The sequence below is a fragment of the Copidosoma floridanum genome, unplaced genomic scaffold, assembly GCF_036245765.1.
Source record: "Copidosoma floridanum isolate Cflo_tuat_1 unplaced genomic scaffold, Cflo_Japanese_pri ptg000020l, whole genome shotgun sequence".
Lineage (NCBI taxonomy): Eukaryota > Metazoa > Arthropoda > Insecta > Hymenoptera > Encyrtidae > Copidosoma > Copidosoma floridanum.
In genome coordinates, this window is record NW_028321897.1 from 27,895,947 (window position 1) to 27,921,939 (window position 25,993).

Genomic DNA, 25,993 nt, shown 5'->3' on the forward strand with positions numbered 1-25,993 from the left:
GACCCTAAAATACTTATAGTATTCATAGTCAGACCCCCGGGCCAAAATTTTTTTTTTCTATGTGGCTGTGTTATTTTTCATTATTTAAACAAGAAAACTAGGCAAACATTTAAAGTGTGCCATAATACATCTTAAATTAGTCTAAATTTTATTTAAAATTAGACTTGTTATAAACATAAGTAAATTTCAAAATTTACACGACGTCCAATCACGAAATATCAAAACGGCAAGCTGTTGCAAAAATGATATCTCGTAGAATTGGCAAACCATGATAAATCATGACCTGCTTTTTTGGTACTATCGGTAGACGCTAATAGTATCGTTAATTTCTCAAAAATTTGGACTTTTTAAAAACAAACAAAAAAGTTATTCAACTTAAATTTGTATCAGAGCACCGTTCCATGTAGTAATATTTTCTTTTCAAAAAACCTTTGTAAAAGTTTGGTTTAATAAAAGTTTTTCCAAAGTTTTTTCACGCACGATCCCAAAATATTTTTACAACTTTAGTAAAACTAATAAAAAACTTTTGGGAAACTAAGGGAATACTGTTATTACACTTTTTTTCATTTTGATGAAATTTTTATGTTAGTTTGAGTAAACTTTTAAATAAGTTTAAAAATACTTTGAAAAAACTCTGTTATCGGTTATTTAAAGTTTTATTAAAAAAACAAATATTTTTTATTGTATACTTACAAATTTTTTCTTTAACTTTCCCGAAGTAAGTCTGTATTTTTAATTTCAAATTACCGTTTATTTTAACAATACTTGAATAATTATATTGTATTTTTACTCTTGGACGCACTTAAGTATAAACTGAATTCCATATCATTAATTCACTTTAACATAAATCAAACATATTAACGTAAATAACATTACCAAGGTACGTAATATTAAAAAAACTAGTATAGTTTTACAGCTACATTAACCTAATAAAATAAAAAAAAACATGTTAACTCTTCGAGTAGTTTTTTTTAACAATTTTTTTTTTTCTTTTCAAATTAGCAGTAATTTCTTCAGTGTAATTTTCTCTTTCGAGCATCATCATTGTTTTTTCTTGTCATCTTATTTACTATTTTTTTTTATCAATTATTTCGAACTCTTCTAGATATTTTAAATTTAATTCATTTATTTGCCTTATTAATTCTATTCTTCAGTTTCGTTGTGGCTGATCACGTCTTGTTCTGTATCCTCTTTCTCCACATAACTTTTTTTTATGGACTGTTTCCTTTTCAAGTTCATTAATTTTCCTCTGGCTAGTTTCTTTTTTTTTTACTTATTTTCATTTGATTTATTTTCTTTTACACTCTCATGCTCTATAATTTCGTTACATTTGTTTTCTTTGCTTTCTATTTTCACATTAGTCGCCTTTGGATTTCTTAATTGTGCGCAATATGATGTTAAATATTCTCTATAATGATATTGTTTTAGACGATATCTTTTTTAGGTGTTTGACGTAGTCAAGTCTAAAAGTACATGTTATTTGATGTTTAACGTTTAATTTTATTTTACGTGGCTCTTAATAATTGAAATGATTACTAAAAACATCATCATAAAGATCAGTTGATATTTTTTCTGGAGTATTTCTACCAATTGGTAATATTTTTCTCAATCTTTTAATACCTAGTAGATCAATCATCAAAGCTTTGACCAGTAAATTAGTATTTAAGGATAAGCGCTTCAATGTGCAACCATAATTACTCACAAGTTTTTTATCTGTTCAAACTTCACTTGCCTTATCTTGATTTTGTTGATTTGTGCAGCGGTTTGTGTACTTCTCCCCCAAAATATTTTATGTAATGTTTGGTTGAAAAAGATTCATCTTTATTGATAATCCGAAAATCAAATTTTTTAATTTTAAACATAATTTTTTTCAATAAGACTTTTTAATTCATTGTTGCAAGTATAATTTGTTCAATCAGTCGCCATCTACATAGTGAGAAAAAGAGAGGAACTGGCATTGGTGCTCAATACGAAAAAAAAAAAAAAAAAAAAAAAAAAAAGCGAAAAAATCCAAAGACAAGCACAGACATTAATTTTCCTACGCTTAATTAAATTGTGTTTCGTAAAAAAAATAAAAGTTATTTACATCAATCTTAATCGTCCGCACTATTTTTGCTATCAAAATCAATTTTTAACAATTTTCAATGGATAAAAGAAATTAAAAATTTTTTATTTTTAAATAAATATTACACAACAAATCGTAAATTTAAATTGACTTACTTAGTGACAGTAATTTATTCTGGCTTGGTTGCTGTTTATCTATTGTGATAGAAGCGTTCATAAGCAGTGTACTCGAACGTATACTTGTTACTGGGGGGCCTAGCATTCGGCATTCACAGGAGGAATCAAATTTAATTTCAAATAACGTCTATCAACATCTATAAATTCTTTAATAGAAATTATCGTTTTTGGTCAGATACGTCAAAAATTTTTTTAACCTTTTTTTTTTAAGTACAGGAAAAAAATTGAATTACTCTTTTTCTCGTCCTTTTTTCTTTTATTGGCACCTTCATCGTCAACAGTGTTACTTTCCGCGTTACTGAAATTACAATCTCCTTTCTCGCTCTAGTGATTGTTGGTTTCATCTATTTCAGATTCATTATCATCACTACTTTTGTTGATCTAAGTTTCATCGGTTTTCGTTTCTTCTGTGTCACTGTCTGATATTTTGAATACTGCTTTTTGTTTCAATAGTTTTTTATTTTTAGCTTTATCGACTTTTTTTCAATCATCTTCATCTTTTTAATACTTTTTTTGCGTCTTTTTTCCGTTCTAAATGTACAGAGATGTTCAACGATTCATTATTAGACGGTAGAATCGTTCCTTCAGTGATAACCGAGTAGGAATCAAGCAATTTTTTGTCACCTGTAAAAGATTCATTACTATAAATATAATTTAAAATTGTAGATTTAAGGTAGTGGTCACATGGAGTGATGGTAAGCGTAACTTGTATCGCCTAACTCTATTTAATTCCATGAGAGGATGAGAGGGTAAGAGAAATGAGCGGCAGGTTGATGAAAAATCAATGTGTTAATTGTGAGTACATGCCTTACGATATCCTGATTGTATATTATTTTGCTAGCGTTATTGCGATACACACGGGGAAGAAATTTGACGGGTTTGAAGCGTAGTGCTTCTTGCGTTATGATATTAGCTATTAAACAGCTACCACGCGTAAAACTCAGCTGTACTATACTTGATGCGTTTAAGTAACTGCTGCTTTTACTTTGCAGCCGTGATGTTCGTTGGGCTGGTCGCAAGAAAGGCTACATGTGTTTAAAGACAGGTAACCTTCACACGTAAGACCCATAAATTTACTCTTCATGTAGATTCCTACAGATAGCATCCACATAAAGAAGCAGAAAACTCAACACGGAATGCAGACGTTTATTTAATCCCATGAGAGAGAAAAATCGCATTAGTACTTGTTAAGTACAAAATTTATGTTTCTTTTTGGAAAGATTTCGAAACGCAATCAGCGAGTAATCAACCTACGGCTGCACAACAGATCTTTTCCAAGCATCAACAGTTTTAAACAGGTTTATACTTGAATCTTACCTAAGGTAACGAAAATTCGAATGAATGCAAGCTCATGTTGTATATGGTAGTAGTGAAAAATGCAGGGCATAAGACTTTTTATGTCTCTAATCACCTATCATAGCCTAAAAAATATAATCTGAAAGATCAAACAGGAAAAAGCGTGAACATTTTTTTTCTCTGGATAAAGTCCCAGCTACGGTTGTTCTACCTCGAAGAATATTGTATTTATGTGCTGCATATTGCGTATTACGTACAACACCGCATCGCACAACTACACTGGGAAAAGGTTGGGTGATCCTCCATCCAAAATCACCAGCCTGTGAGCTTTCTTGTATGGATCTCTTGCTTTGGGGGGGGGGGGGGAATAACACCCCAACTCGTGAAATCAACCACACCGAGCGTTGGCCTGTCAGTACCTTCTTGGCGCGGCTGATTTCCGATTCGTTAGGAGGTTATTCGCTCCAAACCGAGACAACTAAATGATCAGAGGGCGCTGTTTGCTGTGATTTTGGACAGAGGCTCATTTAACTATTCTTCAGTGTGTAGTTTTATTCTTTTAAACTGTTTAATCTCGATAATACGCAAATCCAAAGCTTTTGCATCGATTTTCTGTTACGTATGTATCAAATTCATTGTATCCTTAAAGAATATGCAACATCAAACGTGAACGTTCGATTTGTGATTACTCCGCCAGTGGAAAATGTCAATTTTTAAGAAAGTTAAAAGAAGAAATCGAGAGGAATGATGAAAATGATTCCACCGAAAGTAGCTCTGATGAGTCTTTAAGTGGTATGATTTATAATTTTTAATACATTTGCTGTGAGGTAACCTTTGTTATATTTTGCTTTTTAAGATAGGATTAACTTCTGCATTTAATTTACAGAAAACTGGAGTAGCAGTAAGGAAAGCACTGAATGCAGTCAAATAGACCTAATGCAAAGAGACGTGAGCATTCAATTCGAGAAAATTTCTTGCGATCTAAATATTCCAAGTAGGTAATAATTCAAAAGACATTAATGTTCATGCACTACATACTAGATTCTTAATAAACGTTACTTTCTTTCTTGCTCGCTGTCTCTCTCTTCTTCTATTTCTCCTTATATCTTTCCCCCCCCCCTGATACGCGCAAGAATTTTTTCACTGGTATAAAAATTCTTAATTGACATAAAATTAAACAAAATCTCTGTATATTAAATTTGAAACCTAATTAAGAATAAAAAAATTATAATAACAATAAATTTCAATGTTACAGATGCATCGCAAATTACAATAAACAATGAAGACTCTCTGATGTTGAATAATAATATATTTGATTTAAATGAAGATGTAACTCATCAGCTTAGTCAATCTGACCGTAGTACGAAAGAGAATTCTCACAAAGACGAGTCTGGTGAAGTAAATACCGAAGATTAATATACTGAAAAAAGTAGTAGTGCAGGTCATTCATCAGATAGCGGTAGTGACTACTCAGACGATGATGATAGTAGTAGTGATGAATTCGATGAAGCCAACAAGCCAATTTACAACATCGTTCCAAAAACTGTAGCAGAAAGTGCAATATCCGTTTTCACATTTACTATTTCTTTTAACGTTACGAGCACACTTTTAGCTATTGTATTATCTTTTATTGCAATGCACTGTATACAATCGAATAAGTGCATAAGAACAGTTTATAAATTAAAAAAATTTTTTTCACGCATAGATTATCCCCTATAACGCCACTATTATAAATAGCAAAGAAATATGTAAAATAACCACTTTTAAAACTTAAAACATTGATATCTTGTCTTCCTAAATATTGGGAAGCCTTAAATTTTAGAGAGTATCATATTTTACGAGGAGCAATATTATACTTTAATGTAAGCCAAATTCATGAGGCCACTGCACTGTCTTTTTTAAACAGATGATCGAATGACCCTTTATATATTTTTTCATGTTATATAGCTGATTGTGTAGGGAATTTCACATAAACCTCCCACAGCTTTCCTACACCCGTACTGTAACCCTTCAACCACCCTCTTACTGATCCTCCAGATAATCAGGTAAAATTTTGTCATTTTTCTTATTTTCACCTTAGTATACTCTTTGTTTGGACCTCCATCACCGCCAAAAACCCCCCTACAACAATTTACAGCTCCTTTATAACCCCTTTCATACCCTAACCACCCCGGCAAAACGTCTCTCAACCCTCACCCCAGTCACCACATCCCCCCAGCTACCATTTTTGTAGGGTTATAATAAAACCTTACTAATTATCACGTACCCTGATACCTATCCACATACGTATATGTATACGTATTGTACCAATTCTTAATTTATTTTGTTAACAAACAACATTTAGACATAAATATTCAAAATAAACTCATACAGACATGTATTTATGTTAGTAGGCACTATTTGCTGGTATCATGTGAGTAATATGGTAAATGTATTCGGACGCCATTACTATAATTCTGATTTATATTACTTCCCATTAAGACATCTCATTACCCTCTACGGACCTTGCACAACCATAAACAATTACTTTGAAGTCTATATTTTTTTTTCTTCTTTTCTTATTGCCCAGGACGTAAATAAATGGTCTTTATACATGCAATAATTAATAATTAAGTCATTTATGTAGCTAAGAGTAAGACTATGAATAGATTTATATAAATTTTATTTCAATTTACAATCAACTGTAAGGTTCTTGGTAAGTTGACATTTTTTCTGGTAGTATTGAAGCTAAACTACGCAAAATATTTTGATTAAAATAACGTGCAATGGTGGTACTGTCAAATTTTATATTTATTAAGAAAAAAACAACATTTCGGCCGTTTGGACAATGTCCCAGCCCTCATCAGGTATAAAAATCTCTGACTCTTACTAATGGGATGTAAAATCGTAATTTTTTTTTTTTTTTTTTTTTTTTTTGATCGGAAACTAAAAAAGGTGACATAATTAAGTTGTTTAGTACATTGTGTGATATGTCTCGGAAAAATCTCATAAGTCCTATATTTAATTAAAAATTTGCGCTTTAATTCACCGCTTTTCAATTACTGTTGAACATAACTACATAACTAAGCTTATAAAAACTAAAACTTACATTTCTACCGAAGCATGCACGTATGAAGTCAAGCACCCTTGAAAGCGATTTAATACTCCTACTTGTACTTTGATTTTAATTTGTTGAGGTATAATTTAAAAATATTGCTTAATAGATGTATAAATTTTAATAACACTTAATTATATAATCATACAAACTACGGAGATATTACCCTATTAGGGAGGTCAAAATTGAATAAGTATTATCTTTCGAAGGTTAAAAAAATTCAAACATGTATATTAAGCTTAAAGCAGTAAATTTATTTTCTTATAGTTGACTAATCCTTATCTCAATATTAGCGAGAGAAAGAAAATTCTTCATACCGACTATATCATTAAATATAGGAGGAAAATATCACCAAAAAATACTTTTTATCCTATCATGGAAAGAATATAAGAATCTAAAAGTGTTATAAAAATAGAAGAGACGTTGAAACACTTCCTGATTATTGCATAGAGGGGTAGATGACCCTATTTAAAACTATATAAAAAAAAACTGTCAGAAAATTCATGTTGTATCAAAAGGTGTATATGAATTTATAAAAATTGATAAGCTTCCTTAAAAGAAGTAGATACATAGATCCATTCATCGCATAGAAACTAAGTCGAAACAAATTTGGTAAAGGAAGGATTAGGGTTAGATACGGGAGTAAGTATAGGTAATTAAGGGCTTTGATTTTTCGGGGATGATTAGGTAGTACACCTATTTAGATCACACAGCCATATACTTGTTATAAATATACGGTGAAATATTGCTATACTTTGTTATATACTCTTCCATTCCTTGTATAATTATTGAAATTTTTAGGCCCAGTAGGGGTCGCTAGGGGTTATTTATTATCTACAAATAGCCTTCAAAGTTGCAAAAGTGCTCATTTCTACGACATTAAATATCTCACAAAAAAATACACGTAGATACTTCCAGTTCTCTGATATTGTTGTCTATCACATTATTAATAAGAGCACAAAATTTTAGCAGGATCGGTTTTAAGCTTTGAGATAATTTAACGATTAGATTCTTTTTAGTCCTTAATTGCAAAATGCACTGTATCCTTTCAAAACTAGCTTCACCAATCAATCTAAGTTAGAAAATTTACAAATTCTTTCAAGTTTTATATCCCATTGAATATTTTGGAAAATTTAAATAATTTAAATTTTACCGATTATATAACAATTAGTTTAACTATATTAGTTTACGACACACGTATAAGCCCTATAACTTCATAATTTTCGCTTTTCGAGCATTTGCACTTTCTTAACTGGAAAAAGCTTTTGAAAACACGCATTTAGAAAATGGAGTATAGGCCTCAGGATCCCCGGCAGAGGTGAAACTTCCAGCTTAAATGTTATTAAACTTGATATAACAGAAACTAAGACAATTAGATAACTCCTTATTTTAATAGGTCCTTAAGAATCCGATGATAAAATAGTAAAAACTTTATTTTATTACGTATTCGAGCACGTGCGTCCATAAACTACAAATACTTATACGTACTACCTATGTTAAACGTGATTATACACATGCATTGATAATACATGTAGGAATTGTTGGTCATGTAATGCAGAACGAAACAAAAATTTTCACCATACTGCCCCGAAAAAAGGTACTTTTGTCTAGTTACGCAGGACAAAAATTCCTTTTATTCAAAATTACTATTCGTGCATTTGATATGATATCATATATGTACAAAGAATTCTTGTTGGAATAATTATATCTGACAAACAAATTTTTTTTTCTTTATTTTGGCTACCATAAACGTAAAATAATCTCGTTAAAAATAGTCTCGTACCATAAACGTAAACTACTTTATCTGACTGAGATTAAGAAAAACAATAGATATAAAGCTATTTTTCATTGTAACGTAATTTTTATTTTGTTTGTTTTCTATTATTGTACATAATTTAATATTAAAACTTACCCATGATTATAACTAGTTTTTACTAATCTCAAAATTAATAACAAGAATATAGGTTTTGGTCAAGTGACAATTATTCTCAGTGTACGTGATAGGGATTAAAAAATGAGTCAGTTTAAAGCTCTAATGTGAGAGATGTAGCCTTGCTTATGAGATATGACTTTTTTGGCCTATCTGTCTTCCCTTTCAAAATACGACTGTTTTTTTAATTTTGAGACATTTGGTGTAACAAAAATTCCTCGAAGACTTTTTTAACACCTGTATTTATGTTCCAAACATGCCATACTGAATAAAAGTTATTGTTTGATTTGTTGTTTTCAAGATTAAGTCAAAAATTGAGAAAATTAAGGTTATTCTTGTGCATAGTCAAACCCCTTTCTATTTGTCAATATTTCACTACGTCAATCATGTAGTTTTTCCTTAGAAAAGCCATGAAAAATATTTTTTTTGATCCATCTAAAATTTTGAGAAGTTATGTTGTGACAAAAACATTTTGAAGATGTTGTAAATGTCCATACTGATTTTTCAAACAAGTCATACATAAGAAATTTTTTTTACTTGTTCTTCTCAAGATACATTGAAAAAAAAAAATTAAGGTTATAATAGTGCATAGTCCAACCACTCTATATTTGTGCACCTTGATCATTTTGGAGATCCATAATAATTGTTATTTTTAACTAATTTTGCTTCCCTTTTGAGATACAGCGTTTTTCCTTGTTTTCAAGGTTATCGTAGGATACATATTAATTACTTCATGCACATTTTTCACATATATGTATACGTATGAAAGGATAAATAGAAAAGCAGAACGATTTTTACTGTTTTTTAAGACTTCGAAGAGATCAAGCACTATTCTACTATTTTAGATATACAAACAGTATACATACAACAGCCAAAGAAGGCTCTAACCCACCAAAATTTCTGCGCAGACTGGAACACGGAGCACGTACAAATGTGTACAATATACATACGTATACTTTGCCTCTAGTATAGGTACACTGTTGTTTTTCTCTTTCTTTCTCTTTTCTCGATACCTCAGCTTAAACAAGCACATCGATTTAATCGCAGCGTAGAAATATACATGTACATAGCCATCAGCAAAGGGAAAGAAAGCGCGTGTCGCGCGCTGTGAAATAGAGAGAGATGGAGCAAAAGGATGTATGTCAGAGAGGAGATTGAGGAGAGGGTTTAAGCCACAGGGTGGGTGGCCACATTTTTTCGTAACATACTTCCCCTCACGTGGCTGTTTACGGCCAAATATGAAAAGTTTTACTTCAAAAAAAAAAATGGTTCTACGACCTTCTGGAGTCGAGATAATTTTTCCAGCTACTCGACACCAGTGGAGTAGAAAACAAACTCATCGATTCCAATCATCCGAGTTTGCAGAAACATCATTTTCTCAGCTTCCAAGGCTCGTACAAAACTTTTTTTGTACTTGATTTGGGGTAGCTTAACGAAAAATTAAAGAACATTATCATTATTTTTATCAATAATAAATATTAAGTGTTTTAACCGTATCTGTTTTAATTAATAAAATTTTAAAACATATGCGTGTCGTGAACTAATACAATTAAATTAATTGTCATAAGATCGGTCAAAATTAGAATTTTCTATAAATTTCAACATGATATAAAACTTGAAAGTTTTCTTGAATTTTGTAGCCTGGATTGTCTGGTGCAACTGGTTTAGAAAGAATACAGTGCGTTTTGCAATTAAGAACTAAAAAGAATTCAATCGTTCAATAATCTCAAAGTTTAAAACCGATCTTGCTAAGATTTTGTGCACTTATTATTACTGTGATAGGCAACAATATCAGAGAACTTGAAGTATCTAAGTGTATTTTTTTGTGAGATATTTAATGTCATAGAAATGAGCACTTTTGCAACTTCAAAGGCTATTTGTAGATAATCAATAACACCTAGCGACCCCTACTGGGCCTAAAAATTTCAATAATTATACAAGGAATGGAAAAGTATATAACAAAGTATAGCAAAAAATGCAAAGGAACAGAGACATTAAGCAAACGTTAAAAAAAGACAATTTTTTTCATTTTGTTGATTTAAAAAAAAAGCTTCCGTTTTCAGCTTACCACCTAGTCATGTTCTTGTTTGGCATCAAAAATTTTTATGGAAATCGATTAAAACCTTGCTCCCATCCGAAAAATTGATTATTTCATGCTTAATCTTTCTCACTGTCTGGTCTAATTTTTGACCTTGATGTTAATAAAAATAAAAAAAAAGTTGTTTTCGCGTAGTAAAAAGTCTTATGATACTGCTATTACATTTATGCAAAGCACGTAATTAAGGCAGCGAATTTTGAAGATCATTAAATATCATAAATATCATTAAATAACGCATTGCGTTACGGTTTTTGGTAGAAAATTAAACGAAAGTTAATTAAATTACATTAAAGTTAAACGATGTAACCTTTCTTTTTACGTCATAGTTACATTGAAGTGTCAGTAGTTTGAGTCTGGAGAGTTTCGTAGGCAGCATCATTCACTAAATTTATAAAAAGAAAAATAATTTATGCGTATACATTAATCTATTCTTATGATTACTGTCCATATATCTTAGATACTCGATAGCTGGAACAGGCTTGATAATAGGGTAATTTACCCTATTCTAAGCAAGAACTGTCTCATATTGCACGAAGTCATTTTCTATGTAAATACATTTTTTATCTCCTGAAAAAGCATGGAATAACAATTATTCGTAAAAGCTAAGTACGTGTTTGTGTTAACAGTCATTACAATATTTTTTTCATTCCAACTAATAATGTCTTAATCACTTTTAATTAATAGATACGCACACATACGCACACACGCGCGCGCGCGCCCACGCACACATACATTCTTCACCCTCTGCTCACTCTGCGTGACAACTCTCCATTAGCTGAAATTTAAGGTATTAAAATAAAGTTATTATGCAAATACATAGGTCAATCCAGTTGGCAAATTGTAAATCTACAAATTTTGCTAAACACAAACGCTTATTTCTTTTGAAAAAATGATACTTTTTTCCTGTTTCCACTCAAAAAAATAATCTTTTGTAAAGGTTTATAATGTTAATGTAGGTCAATCAAAATTATTTGAACACCGAAATTAAGCGTTCATTTAACGTTTATTTAACGATAAGTTTGTTAATATATTTAAAATTACTACGTATTTCATCTGCTTTTATACTTGTTTATTTAAGTATTAAAATGTAATTACTACTTGTGCCGAATTCTTACTACACACTGCAACATCAATTTTGTATGCTGCAACATTATCAATTGTCAATGTTGAAACTACAATAATTCATCGTAGATTTCCGTTCTCTCAAAAAATGGATTTTTCGTTGCTATGAATATGTATTTACGAATTCATTTGTTTTTAATTTTTTTACTATTGTAACTGTTTTCTACTTATAGACCACATTATTTTTAATTTATTTTGTATGTAGTCGTAAGTACATGAATAAATAAGTTAATGTTTTTTTTATCAATGTAGTATTATTATTATGTAGTAAACCATTTATCATGCTACATGTTGTATACCCTTTATAATGTCAGGTGGTGTTGTCAACGGCTTTTTCAAGCTGAAACCCTGCACGTAATTATGTTTGTAAGACTAGGGAATTATTTTTTTATATTTTTATATTTTTTCCATTGGTTCTTATTGATCAGATTGTAGCTAGTATACAATAGTGATCATATGGTACTTTTATACACCATATTTACTTATGATAAAAAGCCTATATCACGAAAATAGTTTAGACCTATGTGAAACGTGAGTTTTCACCATCTAAAATATTTGTAGCTGAAATTTTTCGTTTAGTACTCCATTGATTTATTTCATTATTTATTAACTAGCGGACCCTGGTCTTTTCCCGAGACTCACAAAATGGAACACCGCAGTGTGTTGACACGTAATGTAAAACGTTTTCAGTTTTTTTCAAATCACTCGCGTTTCTTTCTCGCAATTCGTATTTTTCAAACAGGAGGAATCTCCGTAGCACGTCCATTAGCAGCTTCTATTCTTATTTGAGATTTTTGAGTTTCAGGATTATCTAAACTTTCGTTGAATCGGCGAAAGCAGCAGTTGTCTTGCAAAATAATCTCGATTTTGTCATTTTGATGCTAAAATCCAACTTAAAGATAAACTGTATGTAATTGCCAACAGAATAAAAGGAGCAATATAATTTGAAAATAAAAATCAAAGTTAAATAACCAACAGCAAATATACAAGGAAATAATGAGATTGTAGACAATCAAAAGAAGTTTTAATGCTAAAGAATTTTAATTTGGACTTTAAAAAAATTGGAAAAAAATGAGGATTTTTTATCCTAATTTTCTATCAGACAAAACCTTACATTTTATATATTTTAACTATATACGAATTTAAAAAATTAAACACTTTTTAGTTTTAAATGGAGGAGAAGCTGAGACACCAAAAAAAAGTAATTTGCAAGCAAAAACATAACCACTCGCCTTCTAGTGGCCAAAAGTTAAAACTCCCCTTCAAAGCTGTTTTGCAGTTGGTTATTATAATCAGCATAAAAAGATTTCTATTAAAGTTATCGTTAATTTTAATAGCCTATGAAACAGAAGTTGTTATTGAACTTCTGTCAAAACTTGGGGTCGATTAGTTAAGGTAGTTTTCGAGATTTTTGATAACATAAAACAAACGCTGTCTCTTTATATAATTATAAGTATTACCATGTTTCTAGTATTTGTGTCTTATTGTTATATTTTTCTTCACACGACATCATAAATTTTGGATTCTCTCAATGTTCAATATTTATTTCAAAAACAAACCAACAGTTTTAGTAGTAAAAGGTTTTTATAAGTATCACCTCATTCCTCTACGAAATTCCACCAGATCCCTGATAGCTTGTTTCAAGTCCATTTTGCAAGAGTACTTACTTTTCTATCATCTAGTTTGATACAGGACAAAAGTTTATGGTCTTCAATGTTTTGATTATTAAAAATGATTTCAGCATTTTCGTAAGGTAAAGATACCTATTATGAGCCACCAGCCATATTATGGGCCACCTATACGTTAATCGTCAAAAATAAAGGATTTAAGTCACTTTTATTGTCTTGAAAATCAGTGGACCTGAAAATTCAAGTCTTACACTTTAAAATGACTTATTTACTAATATATTTTTGAAAAGTTTTTTATCATAAAAAAAAGATAAATCTCGTATCTATAAAGTTGGGGCATCTAACAGGCGTTGTAGGACAGTAAGTGCATCATAGGCTCTCGACCACGTTCATTAAACTGCAATTTATTAAATAACAAAAAATTTGTAGGTAATGTTATGATAACGTTGCAAGTAGCTTGAAGCTTGTAGATTCACGTGATAACCTTAGTTTTTCAATTAAAAATCCAATTTTTTAAATAAAATAGTGGCCTAAATTATGGACCATATCATTTCTTTTTGTATATATTACGGACTGGTACTAGCAAGGTGGCCCACACATTTTCACGGTCCATCAAAGCATGTCCATATTATGGGCCATGGATGATAAGCAACTTTATCATTGTTTTAAGCAATTCACCAATAGTATTTTTGTTTATTAATATTTTGTACACATTTATGCAGCTGAAGAAGACATTTATATACCTCAGAACACGAATAACTTGTTAAAATCAAGAGTTGAAATAAGTTAACCTAAAACGAAGATAAAACTCAATCTTTGTTTACCTTTAGTATACTTATATACCAATGCTGATGGGCCAATGTGGTGGTCCATAATATGGACTCATGTAAATCCTACAAAATACATATTATGGGCCACAAGAATACATGAAAACTTTAAGCCAAGTAAAGTAATTTCGTTGGTGAAAGTAAATTGAAATATATCTTACTTAAAAGCATTTGTTCATTTAAATATCACAAGGAATAAAAAAAAGTGTGATTTATTTGTGTGTAATAACTTTTAAAAGTGGCCCATAATGTGGACAAAGATTATGGGCCAGAGTGACATAATTAAATTAGAGGCCCATAATACATACAAAAAAGGATGTCGACATTTTCTGAATTTTAATCTTTTCAACACTCTTTTTCACAATTATTACTATTGGTACTTATTTGATAAGTCTAGCGCTTCAAGAAGGTATCGGAAGTATTAAAAGAAAACGTATTATTATTTTACAATGACCATGATTCCAAAAAGGTAGTGAGTAAGTGGCTCATAATAGGTACCTTTACCTTACATATCCTTTTTGATGCTAGCAAGAATATGTAAGAATTTTTATTTAAGTACAATATTCTGTATCGCCATAGATATACGGATGATTCAAATTTATCCTTGCTACAAGATGTTTCTAGATTTTTTAACTAATTATTATCCGCTAATGATGCTTTCTGCTTCTTATCTGAAGCCTTCCCTCATCCAAAAATCTTTGTAGAAACTGTTAAAATGAATTGAAAAAGAGGTTGTAATCAGCTGCAATTTATAAACACTTATGACTAATTGTAAGTCATTTTTTTCCATTTAACCTAACAACACAAAAAACTTAACTTGATACAATTTTTGTGCCTTAGACTTAACATTATTACCACCGTGTAAGTTTTTCTTCTTTTATGGCTCATGACAGGAAAGATGAGAGAGAGAGGCTAAGAAATACAGCTAATGAGACAATTCAATAAAAGAGTGAAGGTGCTAAATAAAAGTCAAATGAAATATCTTTCTTATTGCAAATTTTGTCACGCTGCATATTAGTACAAGTGTTTGCTTTAATTCATAGTTTTGAGGGAAGACAAGTAGACTGTAAGTGGTATCGTACGAGGTGAGCAAGAAAAAAACAGAGACAAATGAGTCAAGGTGCTAAATGACAATAAAGCCTCTGCGAGTAACGATAGACCTGACACACAACAAGACTTCAACGGTTTTTTGGAAAAAATTCAAACTGTAATGATCAAGCACGCTATCAAGATTTTGTTCAATCTCCTCCGATTCACTAGCTCATGGATACAAGGAAGAAGGAAAGAAGGGCTTCAAAGATGAATTGACAGATAAGAGTGTTGTGTGTGAAGTACAGAGAGGTGAAAGATGAAAAGCAGATGTGTAAATGTGATGTGTTCAGTAAACTTTGTTACGCTAGAGATAAAATTAATGACTGTGAGAATGTATTAGAAGAGAGCAAACTAGAAAGATGAAGAAAGAAAGAGAGAGAGACCGAGACGGAGGTATGCGTGGGGCATGGATCTGATTTTGCAAGTCTCAGCAAGTAGAACATCGTGTCTGCGTACATATTTTTAGAGTTTGTCCGAGTTCCGGAATTTCAGCCAGCGTCATGGACAGTTTTCTGTGGTGAAAGATCATGCAAAATAAATAGGAGAATGTACAGTGCATGTTCGAGCCATCAGAGTTGATATGTTGGAATACTAGGAATTCGTGATAAAAAGTGCTGCGTAGAGACTAGGTGTTCTCACGATCAAGAATTAAATTAAAGCTAATACTATTGAATAACGACGATAATTTTGCAGTATAGTACCTGTTTTTAAAGTAAACTTTAAACTTAAGTATTAACCTTGCGCAGTATGCCCCCAGTCAACAAAAAAATCATAGTCAAAACAAAGAGTTTTCGTAAGTATCGCTCATCATCTGTAATATTAAATTTTATTGATGAGTTAGGTGTATTGTTTAATTAAAAGTCATTAAAATATACAGTATTAAAAATGAAACGTTACTGGTTCTTATTCTGCAACCATGCAATATATCTAACATTTACGCATGAACGTATTTACAGAGAAAATTACCCGGGCATTGAAGTTCGAATATGCGTGAACACTCTCAGTCAAAAATGTAAAGCTATAATAATATTTATACGTAATAGCTGTAATTGTAGCTATAACTACCAAATTTCTGTCCCGTTGTCTAAGTCTGCAGCTTGAATAGCGGGTCAGAAATAAGGCAGATATACCGCGCTGTTCCGCATCAGATTTTTTCTACGGGAGATTTCCCAAGGTTTTCCTGATCCATATGACAAACGTAATGAGTGAATGCAGATCAGTTGTTAGGGCTCTCCCCTCGTCCAATTCCATCCCAATTACTTCCCAATCACAAGTGCTAAGTGCCCTAAGTAGTGCCTCTACAAGAGATCCAGACGTAAAGCACTGTACTTATTATAAAAAAAGCTATAACTACATTCATTTATAGCTATATGAAATTACAAAGTAACTGGACCTACAAATTTCCGCTATTAAAAGTAGGTATTTTTACATTTTACGCAGCTTTTAAAGAAAAACTTTTAGGAGTGAAGAAATACCAAAGACTACTGTGTGGTTACACCATTAAAATTGAAAACAACGGGATTCAAAATTGAGCTACTAGAATTTGCTTCAAAATTTGAATAATGCAGTGTTTATCATAACTGACGTGATGGCACCGTACTGTATTTCTCGTTTTTGAAAAAATAAATATTACAGAGAAATTTTAATTAAATCTCAACTAATTTTTACATGCCCTATCATACTTTGATATTTGTTAACTAGTTACCTCCTCAGAAGCAGTCTCAAAATTATTCTACATCTATAGAAATTAAATGTTTTTCTACAAACCACAAGAATATTATCACAATTTAGCATGAAAAAACCTTATATAATAAAGTATTTTTACGAACTTTTGCTGAAATCAATTTAATTATACTATTTATTAGTAGTAATGAATCATACTAATCTTTTTTAAAACAATCTAGATGATCGTAATCAACCGAATCCTTCGTGGTTTTATGGACAAATCTATTAAAAGTAGCGGAAGTAGATTTTAGCCACATACACCGTGACTATTAAGAATGCCTGCTTCACACATAAAATATAAGGTAAGATATATTTTTTAGGTCTTGTGCTTTTCAGTATTACCAGATTTTATCATTATTATTTATATGTAATAAATAAGTACCACTCAATAAATATGATAAGCATAGTTTAAAAATCTGTGTATTTACTGAATATACTGTAATTCATTTCAAAAGAAATTGTCAAAAGTTGTACCTGATTTATGAAAAAGTTAAACATTTATTTTACTCCAAATAAGTTCAACATTATATGATTACAATATTCTCTAATTATACTGTAAACTGTGTGACGTGTGTTGTCTGAAAACTGTTATCCAGAAGAGTTTGCTGCAAAAATAATAAAAAATAGATTTAAAAAATACTGTCCTAATAATAAGAATCAACAAAATTTTATTCAGGAATCCAAAAAACCGCTTGTATTTATATCTTACCATCCAATTATTGCTTCTAAATGCTATTATTTCATGAAATCCAAAAATTTTGGTGTAAAAAATAGGATTAACAAAAAATTATCTTCAATTATAATATTAGGAAAAAATATCTTAGACACAAGACAAAAAACACACGTTTTATACTTAATTATATTAAATGTCAAAAATGTAACAAAATCTATTCAGGCCAAAGTTCACAAAAACTTACGACCAGATTAAAAGAACACGAGAGACTATATAAAAATAAATCTGAAAAATCTGTCTTTTTTTCACATGCGAAAGAATATAACCATAGTTTAGACTTTCATAATAACATACACAACAAAAAATATTGCCAAGATGTCATCTACATAAAGTTTGTATAGCAAAATATCATCTTGTAGTGTAGATAATACATTCTCTTTAAACCGTTCCAAAACTATATCAGCAAACGCAGGGCTGATATATCCGTCCATGGGACACCCTATGGACTACTGAAAAAAATTTTTATTGAACCACAAACAATTCGAGGCAACCAACAACTATACACCTTCTATAAACTCATCCATTGTTTTCTTTGACTATAACATCAATAGAAAAAATGAGTTAGATAAATTATGTTATACATACATATATACTATATCTCAGTTTATAAAGAAACAACCAAATAACTGTACTTTAAGTCGAAACTAACAAAAATGTATTAATCTGTACTTTTATACTTCTTGCAACTATATCCACGCTCACACATCTATACACAGTTCCACTAATAGCTAGATAATCAAACTTGACCGCTAATGTATACATGTGCATGAAGACGTACCGCATACCTTGTAATCTTATTGCCTGTTTGTCCGTCGGTGTGAACAGTCCACCTACAGTTTATAATTGAAAAAGTTATCTCGTTTATTTATAAGATGCTTTGTGTATAAAATAAAACTGTTGGTCTATGTTGCTTGAGGTTTTTGCGTAAAAAAGTGAGAGGTAGTACACGTATTGTATCTTTGCGCTTATTTTGTTTTATATTTTATGTACAATAAGCTAATATATATGTCCATGTGTTTACAGTCTTAAAAAGGTCTACATCATGAAACGTAATATTGACAAGTATATAAATCAAAAATTTTTGCCCAAGAAAAACCAAGTGGTGTTTTATTGTTGGTGTAAGCCCTAAACAATGTTCAAGTTATCAAAAAACGAGAAAGTGGAAGTTCCAAGGGAGTTACTCTTTCCAAATAATTATCATCGAATAAATTATCTTTTAAAATTAAAATTAAAAATACAAAGTATTTATGGTAAAAAAATTTATATATGTATAGTCCATGACCCGACAGATTTATTAATCTCAGTAGTGAAAAAATTAGTTACTTCCTTACAGAATTTTCCAAAAAATATGGAAAAAATCGTTTTGTCCAGATCAGAAGTTGGCATAACTTAATTATTTAACAATTTATGAACAAATTCTTATATTTTACTCAGTTTTTTGCTTTTATCTTCGCTTCTATTTTTCTTAGAGGCATTTTACGACTCTCAATCTCGTTGCCATCAAATTTTCTACAAAATGAAAATTTTTTAAAATCCATCTTTTATTGTTAATAATATATTAATGGTGAGAAAAAGTAAAAAAAAAAAATTTATACTGTAACACTTTTGATTAAAGTATGGTTTTTTTTTTTTTTTTTTTCTTGACCTAGTATATTTTGATTGTATTGCAGAAAAAAGTTGATGCACTAAAATAAAACATATTAATTTTTCTAATGCAACGACCACTTTAGAGTAGATTTGGCAATTTATTTGTATAATCTTTCTTCAAAAATAATGTAACTTGCACAGAAATATGTCAATACTGCTCAGAAAAGAATTGCTGCAATACCAAGCTCGTTGAAGTTAAAATTTAGGAAGAAGACTGCATACACGAGAATGCATCCGGAATACCGTACAGTATAGACGAAGAAGCTAATATTGATGTAACTCAAGGTTTTGTAGATAATAACGACTGTATGTATGCTATAATAAATGCTGCAACAGGTAGTAGAACATATGATAGTTACTGCAAAAGTAGATTACTTTAACAGCAAAATATTAATGTATTAAGACAGCTAAAATTTAATGCACACGAAAACTTGAGTACGTATATATTTTCTATCACAATCAGTTTTTGTATTAATTTCTTAACTAAGCACGTTATGCAACTGTTTTATTAAACTATGTTTTCTTACTACATTATTATAACAACTTACTTGAATTTAAACACCATAGCCCGTGTTTTGTCTCCTTGTAACCGGTTAGCCACCTAGTAGCAAGAGAGCAGGAGAGGCTCAGATGGCAGCGCAGAGCAGCCACCAGCTGTTACAATTGTTAACACAACTTTTTTAATTTTTTAAAGCTTCCCTTTCAATAAAATTAATTAAGTGCTATGGCAGAAAACATAAGATGAAATCGTATTTTTTTGTCTCCAGGCAATAGAATAATACAACGACATAGAGAATGCCACCAAGTTCAATAATTTTTTCTGTAATGTTTTACGTATGCCGAAGGTTTCAAAACCCACACCTTTTTTTAAATTTAATTTTAATTGGTTAAAATAAGATCAAAACTACTATGAGTTACAAAATTAGAATTAAATATGAACGCAGAGCAATAAAAGTAAAGGAAATTTTATAAACCGTTACATACCGAAACTCCGTAATAAAGTGACAAACTAAGTAACCAAAAATGACAGCATCATTTGCTTCAACATCTAAATGTGGTATACCAAAATTACAGGAGTTCCATAGTTCTTGTTTATATTCATCCAGTTTCCAAGCTGCACTTCCTATATCCAATAAAATGATTTGTGGATTTCCATCAACTAGCCATGTTCCTGTTATAACCTAGAAATAGTCGAATTTCTTTAAAGTAATACGTGTTCTGGCATGAGTATTCAATACTAATAATAATAATAATAATAATAATTATAATAATAATAATAACAATAAAAATAATAGCAACAAAAATAGCAATAACAATAAAAATAACAATAATGATAATAATAATAATAATAATAATAATAATAAAAATAAAAATAATAGCAATAAAAAGAACAATAATAATAAAAATAACAATTATGATAATAATAATAATAAAAAATAATAACAATAATAACAATACTCGGGCTGAGGCAATCAGCCTATGAGGCACATGGGGCACGTTTCTTGAAGTGGCAAATGGAGGAGACCTTCAACGGGTGTATGATTCTGGATTGCTACGGAGATCAGAGCTTCTGCCCACGGATGGTTGGAATGAAATAAAATAGTTTCCGTTGACCAAAACGCCGAGGATAAAACCTCATTATAAATCTAGGGTAGGTTTCCGAAAAAAAACGTATGATGAGTGACGATAATAAAAACTAAGGACCCCAGGCAGTAACCTCTCCGAGGGGATCCACTGCCAGTTCTGACCTGGTAAAGCCCAGGTAACTGGTATTGGCCTTACGGATTCTGTGAGGGGCCACAAAGGCGTCCAGAACGTAAGCGAGGAAGATCAGAACTAACTATGAAGCAAACAAAGGAGAATATCGTATTTACAGGACTCGAGGAAATGACTTAAGATATGCTGGAAGCAGCAGCAAGGACGACACAAAAACAGCAATGCTAATTAAAGAAGGTATAAAAGTAGCGTTGAACCTTCTGCATAACTTTAAGGATAGACGTCAGGGGACAAGGAAGAAGATGAAAAATCCTCTAGAATTAGCCGATGATAATCTGATGCGTAAGACGTACGGATCAGAAAAGAACGAGAGAATCACACACTCTGTCCAATCTGGATTTATGAAGAGCATGCTAGAAGGCAAGTGGAACAGGAGTCCAGAAACTCCGGAGGAGACCCTTAAGCCACTGTTTAAAAATGGGAGAAAGATCAGGAAAAATGAAGAGCTTATTCCCAAGATAAGAATTAATGGTAGTGACAGTGGTAAACGAGATAATGCCAGAAAAAAAAAAAAATTCTCGTTGAGGCCACGGAAGGGCAGACCTTTGCCAAAGTCCTAAAGAAGATAAGGACTAATTACAAGCCGGAAAAATCCGAGATCACCGTCAAAGAAGTTACTATAACTAAAAAAGGAGACCTTCTTCTCAAAGTTAAAGGAGTAAAGGACCGAAAGTCCCTGGTTAGCAGTATAGCTAAGACCATTAAAAGGCTACAATTCGTTATAACAGAAGAGAAAAGAGTAACGCTTAAAATCTGGGATCTAGATTCGATTACCAAGAAGGCTGGCATCAAACTTGCATTGAGTAAAACCCCTAGTTGTTCACCACAAATAAGAAGAGTGAGTCTGGTCTAGGAGCTAATAGCAAAGGGCAGAAGGTAGCCTAGAAGGGTCAAAGCTATGATTCCAGTGTGGCAGCTGCAATCACTGAAAGAAAGATTACAAGGAGAAAATCTGGTGGTCTGCTTGCGAAACAGAAGGTGCCAAACACGGAGCAGGTAGCAGCAGCTGCCCAGCATTTAGAAAAGCACTAGAAGAGGCCAAAAGTACAGTGCCTACGAGACGTAGATAGAGTTCAAGAGAATAGAAGCTAGATGACCATTGCAGACCCGAGCTACGTTGAATTGCCAAAACCATCAGCAAGAGGAAGCAACGGAAATTGATGTCCCCAAAAAACAGCAGATAACCACAACGAATAAAAAGAAGGCAACATCATGACGGTGATGAAATTCCGGTGCCACGTCAATGATTAACACTCCATGGCCCCAGCTCAAAGTATTAATGCAAAAGTGGATTCCAAGCCAGGTATTTCAGGAGATGGATCTTGCCAGTGTAGTGGGTATTCAGTCAATGTCGCTAAGAACATCTGTTTAGAATTATATCATTCAAATGAGAATAATGAGCTAGCGAAGAAACTCGCTTGGACTGTAGAGAGTAAGGCGGAAAGTTGAAGGCGCAATCAAGCACAGCAATTACCTGGGCTTTCACCATGGATTAAAGAATACCAGCCTAAGCTTGTATCTAATAATCAAGAATAAGGTGGAAAGATATAGGAGCAATCGAACACAGAAATCACCTGGGACACATTCTTTTAAATAAAATACAACCTCTCCTTATTGTTTTATATAACTTTGAATCAACTTTAATAACAGTATACTGGTTTTTCTTACACGGATTAAACAGTAAAATTAAAGCTATTAGTTTGATCAGAATAGATTGTCTTTATAAAAGTAACACTTATAATAGCGAGAGCTCAGAGAAGCAGTAAGGAACGCCTTTACCAGCCTGAAAGGCGGAAGCGCCCTGAAGAGCAAGATCGTGGCTTCTCTCCAACTCAGCATGTTAGATATATATGTAGCAAGTGCACGCGCTCGCTATACTTTAGTACATGGATTACGCAGAGTAACAAGACAATCCCTGCGTCACACGGCGATTGACTAAAGCCTGTGTTTTCCTATATAGTATGACAGAATTAGCTTCAAATCCATTAAAATATGAGCGTAATGTTTTCTCACAAACTCTTTTCCGTTTTACCTAAGTTTTTGTTGTTGAATTAAAACAGTAGTATTCTGAAATGTTTATATAGTGAATTTTTCTCGTAAAACTATCCTTTCTATTCAATTTGAACCGTGCCGTCAAAGCTGTCTCTGAAGTTTCTATTGCTTTGAACATATTATTTTCTTCAAATACTATTTTTTGTTTATTTGTAACATGTACTGGTAAGTTAAATACCGAATGGCTTGGTCCTCAAAGAGGGAATTCTTGCAACCGCCATGCTGCTTCCATAGGGCTTAAGTAGCTACCATCTACATACTCTGTTATTTCGTCAAATATGTCTTCATCATTTACATTAGCATTGAGATCTGTTTTTGTTATTCTTAAAGAATGCCTTATCTACTTTTTTATAAATATGATGAAAAATATATTTCATACTTTGAATAGATGCGCAATATTCAACATTAATTTGACAGTTACATTTTTACAACAAAATTTTATCATAGGGTACTACCATGGACTTGTTAACTGGAATTTTTTTGTTTTTATATAATATATGTGAGTATCACATCTATTATCATTTTTTCTGTACTCTGGATGACTATTTTTTTCCAAATTTTACAATCAGTAAACTTTTTTAGAAAGTTTCTTGCACAAATATTTTCATGGCTGGTGAAACCAGGACTATATTTATTGTGAGATTCATAAAGCATATGTTTGATAACTGATTTTTTTATATATGAATCAAGTGGAATTTCTGCTGAAATGTAGTTGTCAATGTCTATATTAGTGATTATTTATTTACTGTGAGGATGCAATATAACAATAATGTGAGCATGGGGTAGTCTTCTTTTCCGAAATTCTATTGTGTCAACGTAAGAAACAACTTTTCCGAAAATATTTTCCTTGCTTACATCATCTTATATGAATTCCAGTTTTGTATTAAATAATCTAACAGTAATATTTGGTATGTCATAAGGAGTCGTATTTAAGGAAAATTTTTTTAAATTTGCTTTATGTCATTCTATTTTGGATTACATGTAACAGTAATAAATAAATTAGGTTTTTTGAACCTTCACATTATTCATATTGCATCTTGGTAATGTTTTTGCATATATCTTGGACCACCAATGTATGTTGAAGGTAAAATGAAAGTGTGTCCTACTTGATTTTTTTTTTAATTTTTTGAATTATTTGATGCACTACGTAATATATGATGTATTGGACCTTGGTAACATTTAATTCTTAATAATTTTTTATTATTGTGAAAACCAGTGGACAGTGAATGCTTGGATACCCAAGTAAGAAGTTATACTTCTGTAAAATTATATGGCAAATAATATATCTAGATAATAATTATAAATATAAATATATCTATCATGAAACGATACTGTGTACAAAGGTGGCGCAACTATCGTTGGGAAAAGTATACCTACGTTAGTTGGGTGTGGTTTCAATAAATATTTTAATATTTAATAACTGAACAGTTATAAACAATCTATATATAATTGCACAATACAATACAAACAATATGAAGGCTGGCCAGTACAAGACTGTGCACTTTCATGTTCATTTTCATGGTGACGGTAATTTTAGAACAACTTCCTACTGCCTACACTGATAAGATCTGTAACGTAACGCTTACATTTATTACATATGTTTACACACTTATTTTTAGTCCATATTTGATATCCAAAATATAATTGTACCTTAAAAATTAAGACAAACCAACCTGTATTACCGCTTTTTTCGATAGCATAGTAGTACATACCAGTGAGTGTCCCTCCAGGACGTTCATCACACATAGGTATTTTTGACAGATATTATTTAAGTATCAAATGTATTCTAAAAATACTTTTAGAAATTTCTATAGTAAATTGCAGATCGTTCCACTGTACCCTCTTTCAGACTTATAATTATAAAAATTTGCAGTTTAACGTTAACCTTGCGGAAAAATCACTCAAAATTGCATTTATAAGATCTGTGAAATGCCCCCAATGGTTATTTGTAGGAAATATTACTTTTAAATAAACCTGTTTCATTTTAAAGTAGGTCTATAATTTTTTTTTAGTATCCTAAAAAGGAAGGGGGTAAGTTTACGTAAAAGCGTGTGTGTAAGTTCATCCATATGAGAAAAATAATTTCCAGAGTTGCTGCATATATTTGCGCTCTTCCCACCTCTCTGAATTTCGTTCTTGTGACAAAGAAAAAGTCATGAAAGAAAAAAACAGAATAAAAATTAATTGTTGTATTTATACAGTACGAAAATTTTTTTTTAAGTTAGAAAATTTTAAAAAAGTGTTAAAATGTATAAACAACAACTTAATTATTTTAAAAGTAACAAATTACTGATAAATGAATGAATGCTTTATAATAAATATGAAAGCTGCTCTGCTAATATTGATAGTTATTTCCAAATTTTTGAAAAAAACATGTACCAAAAAATATATTTTATGAAATAATTTATTTATTTAATGTGAAATAAAACCAAATAAATGAATACACAATAAATTAAAATTTACATTGAAAATAAGTTACGAACTGTACCATAAAATGTAGTAATCACATTTCTATTACCAGGTCTGTTTATAGCAGAGTGGATAAGGGTCTCAGCCAGTATGGAAGAGGACAGTAGTTCAAATCTATTTGGAAACTTTTTTTTTTTTTTTTTTTAATTTGTTAAGAGAAAGAAGAAGTAAGATTAAAAATGTGTGGTGTGAAAAGAGAATGTTGAGTGTGGTGGCGTTGTGTGGTACATGGGGGCCGGAAGTACGTCAAGAGAGGCGGGGCG

At 31.2% G+C, this 25,993-nt stretch overlaps 1 protein-coding gene across 3 annotated transcripts in view; it reads right to left on the reverse strand.

Moving 5' to 3' along the window:
* The window catches only part of GlyS (glycogen [starch] synthase), a 1,005,553-nt gene that overhangs the window by 690,937 nt on the left and 288,623 nt on the right, over window positions 1-25,993 (reverse strand). For all 3 annotated transcript variants that reach the window (XM_089593760.1, XM_089593761.1, XM_089593759.1), the window contains one exon: window positions 20,418-20,614. In XM_089593760.1, coding sequence (XP_089449886.1) covers window positions 20,418-20,614 — 197 coding nt within the window. The remainder of the gene's footprint in view (window positions 1-20,417; window positions 20,615-25,993) is intronic.